This window comes from Impatiens glandulifera, chromosome 3 (genome assembly GCF_907164915.1).
Source record: "Impatiens glandulifera chromosome 3, dImpGla2.1, whole genome shotgun sequence".
Lineage (NCBI taxonomy): Eukaryota > Viridiplantae > Streptophyta > Magnoliopsida > Ericales > Balsaminaceae > Impatiens > Impatiens glandulifera.
Window position 1 is genome coordinate 2,249,836 of NC_061864.1, and position 19,146 is coordinate 2,268,981.

General features: G+C 24.2%; 2 protein-coding genes across 2 annotated transcripts; one reads left to right on the plus strand and one right to left on the minus strand.

The window, feature by feature from the left end:
* The first annotated feature begins 10,914 nt into the window (after positions 1 to 10,914).
* LOC124931597 (AT-hook motif nuclear-localized protein 23-like) lies at positions 10,915 to 12,065 on the plus strand. Its single transcript, XM_047472104.1, has 2 exons — positions 10,915 to 11,534; positions 11,656 to 12,065. Exons 1-2 carry the CDS (start codon positions 10,989 to 10,991, stop codon positions 11,977 to 11,979), a joined length of 870 nt encoding a protein of 289 aa, XP_047328060.1. The 5' UTR covers positions 10,915 to 10,988; the 3' UTR covers positions 11,980 to 12,065.
* A 3,602-nt stretch (positions 12,066 to 15,667) lies between these two features.
* On the minus strand, positions 15,668 to 17,879 carry LOC124933058 (AT-hook motif nuclear-localized protein 13-like). The gene is made up of 5 exons (XM_047473783.1): positions 17,296 to 17,879; positions 17,155 to 17,210; positions 16,405 to 16,536; positions 16,154 to 16,312; positions 15,668 to 16,055 (listed from the first exon to the last, which is right to left on the minus strand). Exons 1-5 carry the CDS (start codon positions 17,834 to 17,836, stop codon positions 15,816 to 15,818), a joined length of 1,128 nt encoding a protein of 375 aa, XP_047329739.1. The 5' UTR covers positions 17,837 to 17,879; the 3' UTR covers positions 15,668 to 15,815.
* Positions 17,880 to 19,146: the final 1,267 nt, after the last annotated feature.

The window sequence follows — 19,146 nt, forward strand, 5'->3', positions numbered from 1 at the left end:
TTCAAAAATTAGATTCACATATAACCGTCTTCAACTCTTCACTAAGATCAAATGGGTGATCAACGAATTAATAATCTTAAGAGATTTTTTTCAAATATATTTGAGGCTAACTCTTAATATATATATATATATATATATATATATATATATATATATATATATATATATATATATATATATATATATATATATATATATATATATATATATTTTCCTCATTATAAATCAATTGATTCATTCTTAAAATATTTGCCGTTAATTCAATTATAAAAATCCCTAACTTTTAAGAATCAAATAAAAAAATAATTAAACTCTAATATCATTAATTAATACTATTCCTGTATATTTTATTTTACAAGATGTGAAATTAATATGAATTAAATAAATAAAAATTGTTGGAGTCCTAAAATAAATGTTTTATTATAGTATTGATTTTTTTAAAAATTTATGTAATAATTATAATGGATTGTTTTTTTTTTCTAACATATTTTTTTCGACATTACGGTATAATATTAATATCATATCGAAGTATCGGAATACTACCAATATTCGGTATGATCGATATTTTACTTTTATTGTACCAAGATTTCGATATGGTGTTCGGTATGTATAAAAAAGTGTAATATATATACCGTACTGATTCATTGATAATCATTTTTTATTGTTCTATTTCAATGTTTTGATTGAGGATGGTATGTTCGGTATGTATAAAAAATGTAATATATATATATATAACGTATCGAATCATTCATAATCATCTTCATCGTTTTATTTCAATGTTTTGATTGAAGATTGTATCTTTGCTTTCTTATTTTATATAACAAGTTTACTAATAATTAATTTATAATACAAAATTATTATATTTAAAATATATATATATATATATATATAAAGAAAAAAAATAAAAAATAGCACAAACCTGGGAATCCTTAGTGTTTGGATTGACATTTCCTTGTTTAATTCATACTCTTTGAAAATAAATTAAATATATAAATTGTCTAAGTAGAATATGGAAGAAAAGAGGATAATGATGAAAAAAAGGGTTTAAGATGAATGCTTAAATAATAATAATAATAATAAATTAGAGAATTAATTAAATAAAATTAATTGAAAAGCATATATTGCATATAATTCCCCACCCACCCATTATGATGCAGTGGGAGTCACTATCAAATATCAATACCCACATGAGCCATGAGCCATCATCATCATCATCCACTCCAACACATTAACCCTAGCCCCTTGTTTTTTCTTTTCAATATTAATTACACCTTTTTGTCATTTTTCTCTTTTATTTTCTTTACTTAGCCGAATCTATGCTCTTAATCTTTGTATTAATTACCTTTTCAAATAATCAGCTTTTGGCGGGACCCATCTCGAAAGTAACATCCCACCTTAATCAATAATATCAATATTGACTAATAATACTTAATTAGGACTTATAATAATATTAACTCTACAAATTGCCCCTTCTCCTCCCCCAAAGATTTTCGGACTCGAGCTGAGTGGGAAAAAATAAAAATTTGATTTTTTTAAATATTATATTAGAATATTAATTTTAAATGAAGTAATGTTTTAATTTTTATTATAATTATATATATTAACAAATTCGTTCAAATTAATAATTAATAACTCTCTAATATTCTAAATAGTCACATTAAATAATACAAGATTATAGTTAAATTTATTAAATATGTATATCAAACAAAATCAAAATTCAAATACCAAAAATTATTCAAATAATTAAACAATAAAATTACTTAATTTATTAATCTAGTTATAAATTTTTAAATCATTTAATTTATCAAATAAAATTTTAATATTTTGTTTTAAACAAATCTCAAATAAACTATTTAATATTTTATTTTTAAAATATAAAATCCCATCAAGCCAGAACACACTTGGACTTAATTAATTTAATTTGTAAATATGAATTGTTTAATGATGGTGATTAAAATAAGTGTACATGTTTATAAAATGCTTAAGTAATGACTTTCCATTAATAAATTGCAATATCATAATTATATATAATTAATTGCTTAATTATGTGATTGAATGATATAATTAGTACATGCTTTAAACAATACTATTCAATCAAGCCATCATAAACTCCGTACCATGCAACTTAATTAACTCATTGATTGATTTTTTATTTTAATAAAAAAAAATAAGTTACAGCAACATTAATCAAGACCAACATCTATAATTAATTAAGTACTAGAAAACACATATAAGTTTATTAAAAAAAAAATATTTACAGATGTGGCTAACAAATTGAAGTGTTTAATTATATACTTATTGTCATTGCACATGTTATATGTAATATGTCTAAAATAGAAAGTCCTAGGTTTGTACATTTTCTCATTATTCCTATCATTTATAAACTGCTATAAATATATATAAATAAATATATATATATATATATATATTATTTGAATGTTTTTTTTGAATTTTTTGTTTTGCATTCCTTATTTTTTAAACTATTAAATTAATTATTTAATGAATTAATTAAAATACTTAATTATTTATAAATTTTAATTACGAAATAATATTTTGATAATTTGATGAAAAGAATATTATAAAGTATAAAAGATATTTGTTATCAAAATTTAATTTCATTAACTTAAATTATTTTCAAATAACACTCAAACGCTTTTTAATTTGGTTTTTAGGTGAATACTTTAATTTTTATAGTATCTACAGCCACCATTTTTTATAAAATAAATAACGTTACTTTTGAAGAATACATAGAAAGTTGCACCGGTCGGAACTAAATCTTAATTTAAATTTGGTTAATAAGATGGTTTATGTCCGAACATTAATATTGTTAGATTGATGGTCAATGTTATTAGGTAGGATTATCAAGGTGATGTGGATATTAGTTATTCTGAAGAAAGCATTCGACTGACAAATTCCAAATTTTCAAATAATTCATTATTGTTATTATTAAAAAAAAATCATTGATTATTTAAACAATTTATTTATTTTAAAATTATGAATAAATTTGAGTAAAATTCAAAAACTGTATTAATATACAATGAAAATGAATGAGATGATTAATAAAAAAATTGTATAAATGCTGAAAAATAATTTTCAATTTAAAATATATTAAGAGTTGGTTGGAATTGAGTTATTTTAATAATTTTGAAGTAAAAAAAAAAGATGATTGTTAATAATTTTAAAGAGATAATAATTAATTTTTGTAAAAAGACTTAAAAGTAAAAAGATATTAATATATAAATAAAATAAAAAAATTCTAATTTAAAATAAATAATATTTTAGTATTATAATTAATAAATAAATAGGGAGTAAAATAATATTTAATTTTGTTTGTATTATTAAAATAACCCAAACTAACCCATAAAAAGTGTTTTTAATGATAAAGAAGGTATAACACTGTTAGGTTTTAATATTTACATTTTTTATTTATATAAATTTATATATTATATTTAGTATAAATAACTAGTATTTATGTACATATTATTCTTATATTATTTATTTTTTAATATTATATATAATAATTTTTTATTATACTCTTTATTAATATTATATATAACATATTATTATATAATATATTAAATATATTTTATTTAGTTTTGATATTATTATTATATAATATTTTTAACATATTTTTGTAAATAATTTAATATTTTAATTAAAAAATATTTATTTATTTTTATAACGAATAATTTTATTAATTATTATTTTCTATACTTACTTAAGTTTATTTTATATATTATTTTTATTTTAAGTTTAAGTTTATTTTATTACAATTATTAACAATATTTAAATTAAATAAATATAATTTACAGTTTATATTATAATTAATTTTTTTATTTTAATTAAAATTTCATTAATTATTAAATAAATAATAAAATAATTTATAATAATAAAAAATATTAATTAGAATATAAGTAAATATAAATAATTGATTTGTTCTCTATTTTATTTTTATGATTATATATGTCAGCAAAAATATTTAGAAAAATTCTGCAAATTTAATTATTGAATCATTAATTTATAAGACTAACTACCCAATCAAAGAACAATCCAAGGATATTCACAATATTTTATGCAAAATGTTGTATTGGAATAAGTTTTTATGTCTAAATTGTTAAGATAAGCACCATTTGCATGTTATGTTGTTTATCAATTCAAAATATTAAGTTTTATGACTTTTCATCTTTTATAGAAAAAAATTCCTAAATATTCATTTGATACTAGGTGTTTATAATCCCCATTCATTGAAGACAACTTTTACAATTTCCTTACTAATTAATTGCTTACATCAATGGGATATTCTAACACTCCATTAATAGCTTATTTAATATTTTATTGGGTTTGGATATAGGAAGCTATATATAATTTTTATAGTCATCATCTTCGTTTTAATTTAGAGCTTGTTTATTTTATTTATATTTTTTATTTTATCTAAATTTTGAATAAAATATTGTTTGATTTTTTTATATAGATAATATAATGAGTCAATGACATTCCATAGTCATTATCTTTAGATTTCATTTAAAAGGTTTTCAGTGGGGATTAAAACTTTTTTTATTTTTTTTAAACTAGTTTTTCAAAATTTAATTATCATTATACCATAGATGAGATAGAAAGATAAAAAGTGAGTATTTTGATATTTAGATAAAATGAAATAAAAAATATTAAATTTTGGTAAAATCTTAAAAATTTCAAATACATTTTAATCCTTCTTTAGTATGCATATCTCACAAGAGAAGTTTTTACATATTTTTCTCCAATGTCAAACTGCAAACATGGAATGAAGAAGATGAAAAGTCTTTTGAATCATTATAAATTAATTGAACATAGTATTTCATATGATAATAATAGAGATCAATTATTTGGTTATTTTTTAAATAATTATAATATTTATAATATGATTAACACCAATCAATAATCATTTATTATATTAGGGAAGTTTGTATTAAATCACTTAAACTGATTAATAAAAAATATATTTTTATAAAATTTAAATAAAAAATAATTGATTAATTTAACTTAAATTATTTTTCTTATTTTTTTTTATTAAACAATATTTTGTATACAAGATGTGAAAAATCTGAATCAATTACCAACCCCTGCCAACTTGTGATGGTGGGGCTGCCCGCTGCCCGTCCACTGCCCATTTGCCCCCACACCTCTCTCTCTCTTATTATTCATTATTATTTGTCTTTTCTATCTAATCATTTATCTTTCACCAGTACTAACCTCTCATCATACAATCTGAACAATAAAAACAATTATGAAGTTTATTTAAATAAATTTTATTTTATTTTAAAAAAATTTAATAAAAAAATAAAAAGTATTAATATACATTGATAATATATATTTTTAAATATAAAAAAATAAATTGAAATTATTTAAATATCTAAATTAATAAATATTATTTAATTTTTATTGTCTAATATAAAATTTAATTTATTAATCAAAATATTAAAATATTTTATATTTAGAATTATTAATTATTATTTGATAGTAATATATTAATATTACTTAAATGTTTTTGCTAAAAATTTATACCTTGTCAAAATAATTACATATCATTGTTTTTTTTTACCAAGAGTTAAAAACAGTTCAAATCTGAACAAAAGACCAGTCAAATTGATTCTATATTGCCAATAATTTTCATATACTAGATTTAGCAATAAGTTACAGTTTTATCTTTAACGTTCATTGATTTTTCAACTAATAGTTTATTTTTATTTTTTCTTTAAATATTTTATTATAATATTTAATTTAAATTAAATAATATTTTAAAATATACTTTATATATATATATATATATATTATAAATTTAATAATGTTTTTCACTCAACTCATCTATACATATTAAGTTGTTTTTTTTTTAAAAAAAAAAAAAACAAAAACAAAAAACATCTTTTATGATTGAAATAACTAAACTCAAAATTGAAAGTATTTTAAAAATAATGATAATAAATGTATATTTTTCCAAGTTATTTGAATTATTTTAAAATATTAATTTTTATCACATTAAGCACTTTTCATTTATCAAATTCTCAAATTATAAATTAAAATATGTTTTATAAATAAGTTTAAAATATAAAATTTGATCTAAATAATTTGATTTTTTTTTCCTGTGAATTTTGTTTGAACTAATTGTTTTCAAATAATCCAAGACGAAACAGCTCGTGACCAACACATATACGGTGATGTTTGTTTTGACCTTTTCTATTTTAGTCATTGTTTGGCAACCAACTTTCCTTGATCATTCCTATTTTATTTTACCTAACAAATTGCCTTTTGCCTGCTTCCTTGTAGATAATAATACTATGACCAACTTTTAGACATATTTGTTCGACCTTTTTTATATATATTTAATGATGCCACAGGTTAATTAGATTATTTTTGACCGACATGTACACATTCGTCCTCTTCTTTGTATAACATTATCATTTAATTTACTAAGTAGCACAAGTTTATATTAACAAGTTCATAGCAACCTAACAATGCTAACTAATGTCGGTCGGTCGGTTATTTATTTTTAGGTAGATGTGAATGTCACTTTGTTTTTAAAGGGTTCTTTAATTTTAATAGGAAACATACAATTCTAACTAATATATTTGTTCGTTAGATCCACTCCACTTTAATTACATTTGTTTTCAAATAGATATTAATAGTTTGAATATTGAGATTTTCTTATATTTACTCTCCAATTTTTTTATAAACACTTTTTATAAATTTATTTTTTATAAAGGAGTGATAGGAGAGGATATTGTAAAAAAAGAAAAATTTTCAGTCAATCAGATAACTAATTCTCCCCTCCAAATTCTTTCACTATCATTTTTTTATATATAACTAATTACCATGCAATTTAAAAATGACATTCAAATAATTATAGATAAATTAAGGGTTAATTTAAAAATTGTTATGAGATGTAGGGTTATTTAAATGTAATTTAATTGGAGAAAAAAAAGTGATTTGTACAAAAATAAATAAATATATATTTAGATAAAATAACTAAAAATATTTTTAGTATTTTATGTTTTAATAAATTATAAAAAAAAATTAAGATAGTGATTAGTTGAGAATAACCTAAAACAATATGAGATCCAACCTCGTTTGATTAAAATATTATTTTGAATAAAATTTGAATTATAAATTCAAAACTTTATTTTGATAAATATAATAATAGGAATTGTTTGAAACTAAATTGAATATTAAAATTATATTTCATATTAATCAATTTAATATTTAAATATATATATATATAACATGATATAACATCATACAAAAATTGATTAAGAGTGTTATTGTTCTAACGATGATTTCAAGAGTGTTAGTTGTTTTTATAAAATTATTTAAATAATAGTATATAATAATAAAAGATTTATTTTATTTTAATTAATAAATTTAGTCATAGGATGAATAATTATGAATAAAATAACATATGATTAAATTTTAAAAAAAAATCAATAAATATTATTTCACTCTCATCTTTTTCGTCATATTACTCAATTAATTAATTAATTAAAATATTAAAATATTTTTTATTTTTATTTTATCATTATATATTTTATATTTAATATTTTTAATGACCTAAATGGAGAAAATAAATAATAATTGATGATATTTTAGAATGTAATAATATTTTAATAAAATAAATAGAAGAGTATTAATATATAATAAAAAAAATTTAAAATAAAGAGTATTTTAGTATTTTGGATAATTAATTGAGTAATTTGATTGATGAGAAAAAAGTAAAATGATATTTGAATGGTTTAAGTTATTTAAATAACTAAAACCCTAAGTTTGTATTCTTAAAATAATCACCCATTATTAATTTTCAAATATATATTTTTTTAAAACCTTGTCCCATCAATTTAAAATATTAAATATTGTTGCAAATGCAAATTGGTGTGACAAATGAAACTTAGGAGCTATTTTTTATATATATATTTATAATATTAAAACTTAGGCTAGGTTTGGTTGTGGGTTATTTAAATGATTAAAAAAAATTAAACATCTCATTTCATTCATAAAATTATTCAAATTAATTAAATTATTATCAAAATATTAATTAAAACATATTTTATTTATATATTAAAATACCCTCAAGTATTAAAAAAACAAAGTTTTTTAAAATTATCATCATTAATCATTTTTCACTTTTTACAGGTATTCAAATAAACTCTACGGAATAGGTTACAGTAAGATGTTAATTATTTTATTAATTAAAATATTATTAATAATTTAATATACTTAAGTAACTTAATTTTTAATAAAATCAAATAAAAAATCATAAATAACTCAACAACATCAAACAAAATCTAAAAAACTCATTTTATTTTATATATGATATTTAGTTATTTTGAAGTTATTATAAAAATAGTTATATTCATTTAAACAATTATAATAAGTAATTCATCAATTAAAATAACTTACTCTACTTCTATTAAATTTAAATAATACCCAAAAAAAAAAATTTGTTTTAAAAAACATAACAATTTTTGATAAACAAACAGAAATCTTGAAACACGAGATCAAACAAGGTGCAAGTACAAGTGAATTTAGGGAAAGTGATAAGAATGGCAGTACGTACCTACTAACTAGTTAGTTGGATTTCGGCCTTGCCCCAATTAATATCTGCTATAATTCACGGGCATGGATTATATAATTAATATGATTCTTTTTATAAATCTTGATTGCAATATTATACTTTTCGTTAAAATAAATAAACAATAAACATTAACTATTTAAATTATAAGCTGCAAGCAAATAAAAGTAGCTGTATATATTAATAAATAAACAAAATTATTTAAAGGTTAGGTAAATAAAAAGTCAGTCATCTCGTAATTTAATTTGGCTCCCCACTTTAACAAATCTCCTATGGACAAATTTGTCAACAGATAGGATGGCTCAGCATTCCCCACCTCTTCTCTTCTCTTCTATTTCAATTTTTTATTCTTTTCTTATATATGTTTGTGAGTTGTTTTGAAATGTAATTAATTTGTTTTTATAATGATATAATGATTAAAATAAATAGTTCTCTCCATTCCAACAAAATATAAAATATATTTTGAAGATATATATATATATATATGCTCATATACAACCAAAAAATTGTTAACTTTACTTTTACTAATCAAATTATTTTTTTTTTATTTTTTTCATTCATTAATTATTACACTGTACTGTGTAGTACTTTCAAAGCTTTGGCCCCAAAGTCACTGGTAAGAGTCAATTTCAGGATACACACATTTGGTTCAAACTAAATCAATAATAAATAATATTTTACATAATTTATCTGAGTAATAAATTTTTTGGGCTCTTTTTCAAGTATTTTATTTAAAACTCAATTATTATTTTATTTATCATTTCAATTATTTAATTATTTATTTTATATATTTAAATATTAAAATTATCTTTATGTCTTTTATTTAATCATATAGAATTAATTTATTTTAAAAAAATAAAGAATATTTTTATCTTTCACCATAAAAACCTAATATTTTTTAGCTCAAAATCTCACTTATATTAAAGGACGTTAGCGCGAACATTGTCGTCGTTTAATAAGTAATTTTATTATTATGACAGTCAACGAAACTTATTTATTTTTTCTAGAATCTTGGTATTTGTTAAAAGTTTTTTTTGTTTTGTTTATTATTTCTTTGTCCATTGATGAACATTTTTGTGTTGTACGATTTTTAAATAGTTTTTGTAATATTATTTTTATAATGGGTTTAAGCGACTCTCGGTTATATAAATTTTAATGTATCATTTAAAAAAATAAGAATATTATATTTTAACTTTAAAATATTTTAATCAATTTAAAAAGATAAATCCAACTCAATAAGGAGCTGAATAATATAATTATTTACTCCTAATAATCTACCTAAGTCATTTTTTTCTTTCTATCAATCAATATTTTATTTCAAAACACCCCAAAATCATTGTAACAACATATTTACTACATTTTTTTTTTTCTAATTATATTGTATAAGTTTTTGAATGAAAACATTAGTTTTAAATTTTGATACTATCATAGGTTAAGAACATATTTACCCATTTAAAAATACTTGTATTTGTATGTAAATATTTGAATCTTGAATTCAGATACATTAATTTGACAATTAAACTTAGACATTGATATTTTTTTTGGGTTGGTTTTATAGATACATCATTTTAATCTAAATAAAAAAAAAAATCATGTTTAGAACATAACATATTATTGGTCAAAGGAGGCTGCCCCTTGGGAGTGTCAAGTGTTTGTTTTGTTCGACAATGGAAGGGCCCATCCGCAGCTGAACTCTCTCTCACTTTGTTACTGCAATCAAAACTTTGACTTTATTATATATATATATATATATATATATATATATATATATATATATATATATATATATATATATATATATATATATATATATATATATATATGAAATATATTTAATTAAAAAATTAAAATCCAATTCTAATTAAAATATTTTAAATTGAGGTACAGACCGGACATCATTTTAAATTTAAAAATACTCTAATAAGTTGGGAAAAGTGACTTCTTAGAATAATATATAATATACTCATTTAAAAAATAATAGGGATCTTTAGAACCTTTTTCCCAATCAGTGCCTCACAATATTTTACATTATGTTTTGAATAATTAAAATTTTGGATTATTAGGATTAAAATATGATAACAACATGTAGGAATAATTAATTAAGACAGTGCTTGATTAGAAATAAATAAATAAATATGATTTTATATTCGCATATGTGAGAAATGACTGCGTCTTGTTCTTGTGCATGCCTCAATACTTTCTCTCTCTTCCTTCTTTCCTTTTTCAAATCTAAAGGTTTAGGGTTCGTCAGATCTCTTTCTCCCCTCTCTATAAAATAAACAAACCAAAAATAGTTAAAACTACTTTCATTTTATTGTTTTGGGAAAAAAATATTAATAATAGTAATTTCTCCTGTTTCGGATATCTCTTTATTTGATGCTCTGTTTTGAGCATGGCTGGGTTGGATTTAGGCACTGCGAACCGTTACTTTCATCATCAATTACTGAACCGGCCGGAGTTGCATCTCCAAACCCAACCGGATATTAATAACAACAACAACGGAGACGAATCACACTTTCCTCCTACGGTAGAAGAATCCGGTCAACAACAGGGTTCTGGAGACTCGGTGATCCGTCGACCGAGGGGTCGGCCGCCCGGTTCAAAGAACAAGGAAAAACCCCCATTAATCATCACTAGAGAGAGCGCAAATACATTAAGAGCCCACATACTCGAGATCGCCGACGGTCGTGACATCTTTGACTGCATCACGTCCTATTCCCGACGCAGGCAACGCGGGATCTGCGTTCTAAGTGGTAGTGGATCGGTCACGAACGTCAAACTCCGGCAACCGTCCACCGCCGGAGGAGCAGGAGGAGGATCGGTGGTGGCACTAAATGGTAGGTTTGAGATCTTATCACTTTCTGGGTCTTTCTTACCGCCGCCGGCGCCGCCTGGAGCCACCAGTCTTACCGTCTACTTAGCTGTCGGCCAAGGCCAGGTAAAGATTTGTTTTTTTTAGATTTTATTTCGTAAACGACAAGGAAATCTTCTACTCTGTTTTCTTAATTATTAAAATCTATATAATATATGACGTTTTAATTAATTGAAAAAAAAAATAGGTGGTCGGTGGGAATGTAGTGGGGGAGCTGACGGCGGCTGGACCGGTAATATTGATGACGTCGTCGTTTACTAACGTGGCCTATGAGAGGCTACCGCTAGATGAGGAGCAAGAGGCGGCGGCAGAGGCGGCGGCAGTTTCAGGAGGAGGAGGAGGATCGGTAGTGAACAATGGTGGGACGACGTCGTTTCCGGGTGACCCATCGTCCGGGCTTCCGTTCTTCAATTTACCGATGAACTATCATCCTTCTACTAACAGTCAGATGCCGCCGGAAGTTGATCAGGGCAACTGGGCCAGGAATTCTTCCGGCCGTCGACCATTTTAATCAGAGAAATTTGTTGTTTCAAATTATCTCATTAGTAATAAATAAATTAATACATCTTTTACTTAGAGGTCAGGTCAGTGCCCGATTAATTTAATTTGATCTTCTTTTTCTTCTTGTTCTTTGATTGTCAATCTCTTAGATTTGTGTGTGATCTATTTAGTTTGGGTTTTTTTTGATCGATCTTAATTAATGTCTTATATATTCTTCTTCTTTGTTGGTTGGTTGGTTGATGGCTTGTTTTTGATGGTTTCATCTTGTTCATCGTCATTCATGACTCATGACTATTAATCATTGAGTATATATAAATATTAATTAACTCCTTGGATAATTATTATTAAGTTTACTGCCTTTTTTTTTTAAAAGGAAACCATTTATTTCATTAATCTAAAAATTATAAATATTTTGTTATATATATTTATTATATATATATATATTCAATATTTTGGATGAAAAGATAGTACTTATATATGAACTCAAATATGATAACTATATATTGGTGCAATTTTGTAAGAGGGTTAAACTACATATAAAATTATATACAAAAAATAATTAAAACTTTGTTTACTATATGTCTGTATAACAAAATAACTTTATAGCAGTATTTTCTAAATTTTAAAATATTTACTAATAAAATAATTGGCAAATAATTCTAATATTGAAATGAATGGTACATTTTCACCAATTGATTATCTTTTCTACATTATGTTATTATATCTTAACATCCTCTTAGAGCTAGTATACTCCATATTGTCTTATAATCACAATGTTTTATTATATATAATAAATGATGTTACAAAAAAATTAATTAAAATAAAATATATAAAGAACAAAATCACCTATTGATAGGTTGATTTGAGAATGTGTGTTTAGCACAATTTTTTTTAAAACAGTCTCTCCATTGTGTTAAAGTTTATCACAAATGACTGTCTCTCAAGGGAAAACGAATTTAGTAGTGATTCAACACTGAAATCACCACGCAACGAACTTGACAAAATACTTAAATCGATCATCAAGTTTCAACAAAAATACGACGAGTCAAAAACTGGAATAACACTCGGTTGAGTGAAAAAAAATCGAAAAACACTCAATTAAGTGAAAACTCGAAGAGCACTAAAAACAAAGAAAAACTTTTCGAGTTTTAAAGAGATAATTAGATGAACTAAGATGAGATATATGAAGAGTTCCAACCTGAGGAGATATATATAACTAAAAATTAAACCATCACAATAAATTTATTTATCAATTCAACGGCTGATAATTCTTACAACGGTTGTCATTCCTAGACTCTTGCCATTTTTTAACTTTTGTCATTCAATCTTATCTATTCACATTCAATTTTATTTATCTGTATTAAATTTACCAAAAATTCAATTTAAATTTGATATGAATTTATTTATTTGGATTATATTACATTTATTTATAAAATTAATTTAAAATTCCAAACACTGTTGAAGAAATTAAAGAATATTTTGTCCATTCATTTCCGCTTTTATTCAATCTATGACAATCCTAACAAAGCGTGAGAAATGTGTTTGTCTTTGAAGTAACTCGGACTTTCACGGTCGTGTTTATACTCTCTACATGCCACGAGTCTTTCTTATTGTATGTCATGTATTTGTTTGGAATAAGTGAGGATTTTTGTTGACTACAAGCCCAGTAGGAAAAAAATAAAAATAAAACCTAATATGTCAAGTGATAAAAAAAAATACATAATTTTGTTATATATAAGAGTTCAATCAATTAAAAAGTAAAAATAATAATTTATATCTACTAATTAGTGAAAAACAAATGAAGAATATTTATTAACTAGATAAACTAAATTAATAAATATGTATTAGATATCTATCTACCTTTAATCTTTCTGTAAACTATAGATATTCTGAATTTCATTAATATTAGATATCTATCTCCCTTTAATCTCTCTGGTAAACTATAGATATTCTGAATTTCATGATTAATGAAACGGTTAAATATTTAATTTAAAAACTTAATAGAACATTCATAAATTAACGAGGTCTGATTTCGTGTGTTTCGGTTTGTGTTATTATAATAACTCAAACAAAATCAAACATCATCTCTTATAATCTTACGAATCAAATCACAAATCACTGAATTCATCCATTAAAATATTAAAATACCTTATTTTTATTTTATATATATATTAATAACTTTTAAGTCTTTTTATCAAAAAAAAAAAAAAAATATATATATATATATATATATATATAATAATAATAATAATTTATCACCTCATCAAAATTATCATAATCATTATATTTTTCACTTTAAATTATTAAAATAACCCTAATCCAAACCAGCTTTAACTTTTTACCTTCTATATTTAAAACATATTAATGATGTAGAGAAATATCATTTTGACTTTCAGTTCACTTAGATAGTGTTTTTTTTAACCATGACCTCCACTACATTTAATATGTTTAAAATAAAATAAAATAAAACATGACATGACATATTTGTTTATATTATATATAAGTAGGTAAAAAATATCTTATATAAAAAATAATTATAAATCTATATTAGACATTAATTCATTTTTATTTGAATTTAATAATTAAAATTAATTTATATTTAAACCATAAAAATAAACACGGTTTGTAAAATACTTAAAATTTATATAAACTTAAAAAGCAAACATTCTCAATTAGTTACACTTATATTTTAAACAAATGTCAATAAAATAAGGTAAAGAATGAAATAAGTTTTTTAAATCAAAACTCGATAAAGATTAACTACTAAGATGGAAGATATCCTTTTGGTGACCAAATTTGAATACAATAGTCCTATAGCCACCATTGTTGAGGCCAAGAACTAGAGCATTGGCTTTAGTGTCAAAGAAATGTTTGTTACAATATTTTACTTTGATAATTTATGATGTATTTGATTATGATTAGTTCATGTTAATATTGAATTAATTTAATTAACATTTGAAGTAATCATGTGTGTGGGTGTGATTCTTGTTGGACATTTTAATTTATTTAAAAAAATAAAAGCAATTGAAATGACCAACACTTTCATTGTGCTAATATAGCATATCCCACTATTATTGAATTGTCATATATAGATACAAGTAATGTCAACTATGATATCTTTTCACTATTTCAGATTTTTTTTCTAATAATTAGGTTGTTCTATCACAATATATGGATTTTAATCTTCTTTTTTCTGTTCTCATTTTAATAAATAAAAACATTTATGTAAGACAAAACCCGAAAAGGAGAACTCTAAGAAAAACCTTGAGAGGTCTTGACAAACTAATAATAAAAATATCATAATATATCTAGTAAAAAAAATACATAAATAAAAAGCAAAAGAAATCTTATATCAAAAACATGCATAATATATAACCAAGAAACAAAGAAAATTACTCATTGCAACCGTGCGATAATATAAAAAGCAGTTCATATTAATGATCAAACTTGAAAATACTCAAATAAGTTATAATATAAACTTAAATCAACAATGGTTTGATTTGTAGAAACAAATCCGACAACAATCTTATATATATGATGTTATGATCCGAATAATATATAACCAAGAAACAAATAAAATATTCATTGCAAACTAAACTAAAAAATCTTGTTTAAGTGCATGGCAATATCATCCTTCCTATAGAGCATAAATTCAAAACTTCTCAATTAAATTAAAAGACATTACTCATAAATGACTGGATAAAATTCAACTAAAAAGATGTAAGTATCCATTTGAAATAGAAATGAATAAACTACAAAAGTTAATTGTTTACTTAAAGAAGAAATACTGAAAAGAAATTAAACCTAGATCGCTAACATTCGGAAAAAACTCCGGTGTGCGAGGTTTCACCATTTGGCATTCGAATAATGTCCCATATTATATACAGGGGTGTTAATGTTATCAAAATGAGATAATGTATTGTTGACATTATGAAAGTTGTCAACATGTTCTTGAGAAGCTGCACTTGAGGGACAATCCGAAGCAGGACTCTCACCAGCCACTGGTACGGCCCCTTCATTAGACTGAATTGGAGAAATCTCATATTTCGATTTCTTCGCTTCTTCAATGAAGCTAGCCAATACGATCTGTGTCACATGTAAGTTACTCTTTCAGAATATCATCCAAATTTGCATGTTTTTTCTATATTAGTCTAATTCTGATAAAAAGAAACTAAAACCGAGACCTGTATTTTGGTTGCAGCGATTAGCTTTCCGTATACCTCACCTCCCACAACTCCACTTTCTGCGCCTGATAAAGAAATCGTAAAATCTGTTTGGTTGTTGCTATCATTGGTTTCTGGAGGCGAAAAGGTAGCAGTTAAAGATAGTATCTGTAATGGACCCTGTAACCAACAAAACGACAAATCAAAACAAAAATCATATGCCATTGCATTAAAAACCATGTAAAAAAAGAAGGAAGACAATAAATAAATACCTTGTGTGTCACAGTAATACCAGATTGTGGAGGATAGACTAGAGTGGCATCGCAGACAGCACCACTAATAGAGAAAACAAAAACAGTTCGCGGTATATCCTGTGAGAACTCATAGAGCTTTGCAACTATGTCCTGTGAAACAGATATCGCCATTGTTAACAGATCCAACTACAATCCTTACTCATCAATCAGACAACAACATATCATAAATTTGCAACAGTAAAGATGAACCTAATAAACTGACATTCCGATACAAAATTTCGCTTCAAGCTCGAGAGAGACCCACATTGGTATTTTGGACAATAAATAATTAAAGATCACACCTTTCTGAATCATACTCACAATAAACAACAATTGCAGACCTGAGTTCATCTAGGCCTTGTTTGATGAAGGGTTTAATCCCAAAAAATAACCTTCTTACTTTATCTTGTATAAAAAGAAACATATAAGAACAGCAATCTTAGCTTGACTATGATGTTTTGATCTCCTAAACAGGTTGAGGTTTTTAGTTTCAACCAACAGAAAGGCAACAACATAGTATAGAAGATATTAACTTCTCTCCCAAATTCTCCAGGTTTCATCTCTTTTTTTTTTCAAGAACTCGTAAGATTTTCACATGTGTTGTTCTACTTGATTATTGAAAGTCCTAATCTATGTACAGTTGATTTATCTAAAAGCAAATACGTTGGCAAGCATCAAGAAGTCTCAAGAAATATACAATGAAACTGTTAATAAAGGAGATGAGATTACCTCCCCCTTTTCGAGCCATATCATATGTGGCGTAAAAGAAGCAGATACAGGAGACCCTAGTAATGAACAGAAGACAAGCAATAAGGCATCAAAGTAACAATCAAATTATATCAGAAGATGGTTTAACTAACACCACCATACCTAATTTATCAATTTGCTTCTTCCCTGAACCAAGTGGTCTTCCTCTGCCCTTCTTTGCCAGAGGATTAGAACTTGAAGAGGCACCAACTTGATTCATTGGAAATACAGGTGAAAACGAAGGTGTATTGGCGCCGGAATCAGATAACAAACCCATACCTAGATTATTATTATTATTATCAAGAGGGTACTTTCTTGGTCGTCCTCTCTTCTTTTTTACCGGTTCAACGTCAATCCCAAGAGACTCGTTGTTGTTTTGCATCGTGGGTCCTCCTCCTCCTCCTCCTCCGAACTGCTGGTTAAACCTCTGGACAGGCATTGGCGGCGGTGGTTGATCATGTGGGCGGAGAGAAAAGTAAGAATTTTGCAGCATGGCAACAACAGAAGAGGGATTTGGATTCATCATGGCCGGCGAAGAATTGGGGTTGAATATAGGATGTTGATACATGTTCGATGGCGGCTGCCCCATCATCATCATCTGTTGAGGATGGACATGAGGCTGTGGTACCGATGATGTTCTTAGATGTGATCCCATCGAATCCATTGCAGATATCACAACAGTTTGCCAAATCTTTGATATGTTTCTCAAAATTGAAAACTCCCCCCTTTATAAGAGAGAAAGAGAGATTATGAATAGCCCATTAGTACTGCTGAAGTAACTAAATAAGATTTCGGAATAGAAAAATAAGAAGAATACAGAGGAATTCTAGGGTTTTACAGAAACTAATCATCCTTATTTTAAGTTAAAAATATCTTGTTAGCTAGATAGCTACCTCCTACTTACGCGGTCTAAATCCTAAATACTCTTTCTTTCATTCAATTTAATCAAATCATTTTTATTTATTTTAATACTTTTATAAAATATAAACCCAACATCAAACATTAAATTAGTATATCCTTAAATACTAATTAATTATTTCTCTCTTAAAAATGAGTTTGACTGTGCTTAATTAGTTAGTCAGTCTACTTGTGGAGAGAGGTTAATGGCTCAAAGTTTGGCGGGCTACTTTGTTTGTTTGAATGGTTAATAATCTATTCTTTATAAGTCCATCCTCCATAGTCATTGGTCATGTGCTAAACATGTCAATTTGAAATGGTTTTACGCCGATTTTTTCCCTACTTTTATGGGTGATCGGGTTGTGTGGCCAGTCTCAATTCCAATGAAATTATAATTCACCCCCACAAATTTCCCTTGGTTTATGGGTGTTTGGGTTATCCTCGTTGCTATCTGCCTAACAAAATTAATAAGCACAATTAAATATATATTATTATAAATATATTTATTTTTTTTTTTTATTTTATAAAATTTGAAGTTTATTTTTTTTACAATAATATAAAATTTTAATATATTATCATATATATATATAATATTAAAAAAAATATTATTTTTATAATTTTAGCCGAATATGATATGCACCATGTATAAATAGTAAAAACAAAATTTCTAAGTAAATTTTAACATGTTACACTAAATATATTATATAAAATATAAATTTATCATCATTTTTTTTAATAATATAATACAAATTAATAAAAGAAAATCTTGAAATAAAATGACACTTATTTTAACTCAAAACATTTTTAATTATAATCTCATTAGATATTTTTAGTCTCTCAAATAATTCTTTTTTCACTTGAGTTCTTACAATATATTTTTTTAAATAAAACAAATTAATAAATAAGTGTTGATTATTAATAGTAAAATAACTAATTAATTCACTAAATATGTGTTAGAGAACTTAATATCTTATATTCCATTTAGGACTTTATTCTTTGTAAATATGAGTGGAGTTAAATATTCTAAATCATTTTCTTTATGTTTAGAATCAATAAGCTATTGAGTCATATACTCAT

Excerpts from the sequence above, each read along its gene's own strand:
- LOC124931597 (XM_047472104.1), top strand. The coding sequence starts at position 10,989 with ATGGCTGGGTTGGATTTAGGCACTGCGAACCGTTACTTTCATCATCAA. Across the intron at positions 11,535-11,655 it reads TAGCTGTCGGCCAAGGCCAG|GTGGTCGGTGGGAATGTAGT; the intron begins GTAAAGATTTGT and ends AAAAAAAAATAG.
- LOC124933058 (XM_047473783.1), bottom strand. The coding sequence starts at position 17,836 with ATGGATTCGATGGGATCACATCTAAGAACATCATCGGTACCACAGCCT. Across the intron at positions 17,211-17,295 it reads GAAGCAAATTGATAAATTAG|GGTCTCCTGTATCTGCTTCT; the intron begins GTATGGTGGTGT and ends GTTCATTACTAG. Across the intron at positions 16,313-16,404 it reads GTATTACTGTGACACACAAG|GGTCCATTACAGATACTATC; the intron begins GTATTTATTTAT and ends TGTTGGTTACAG.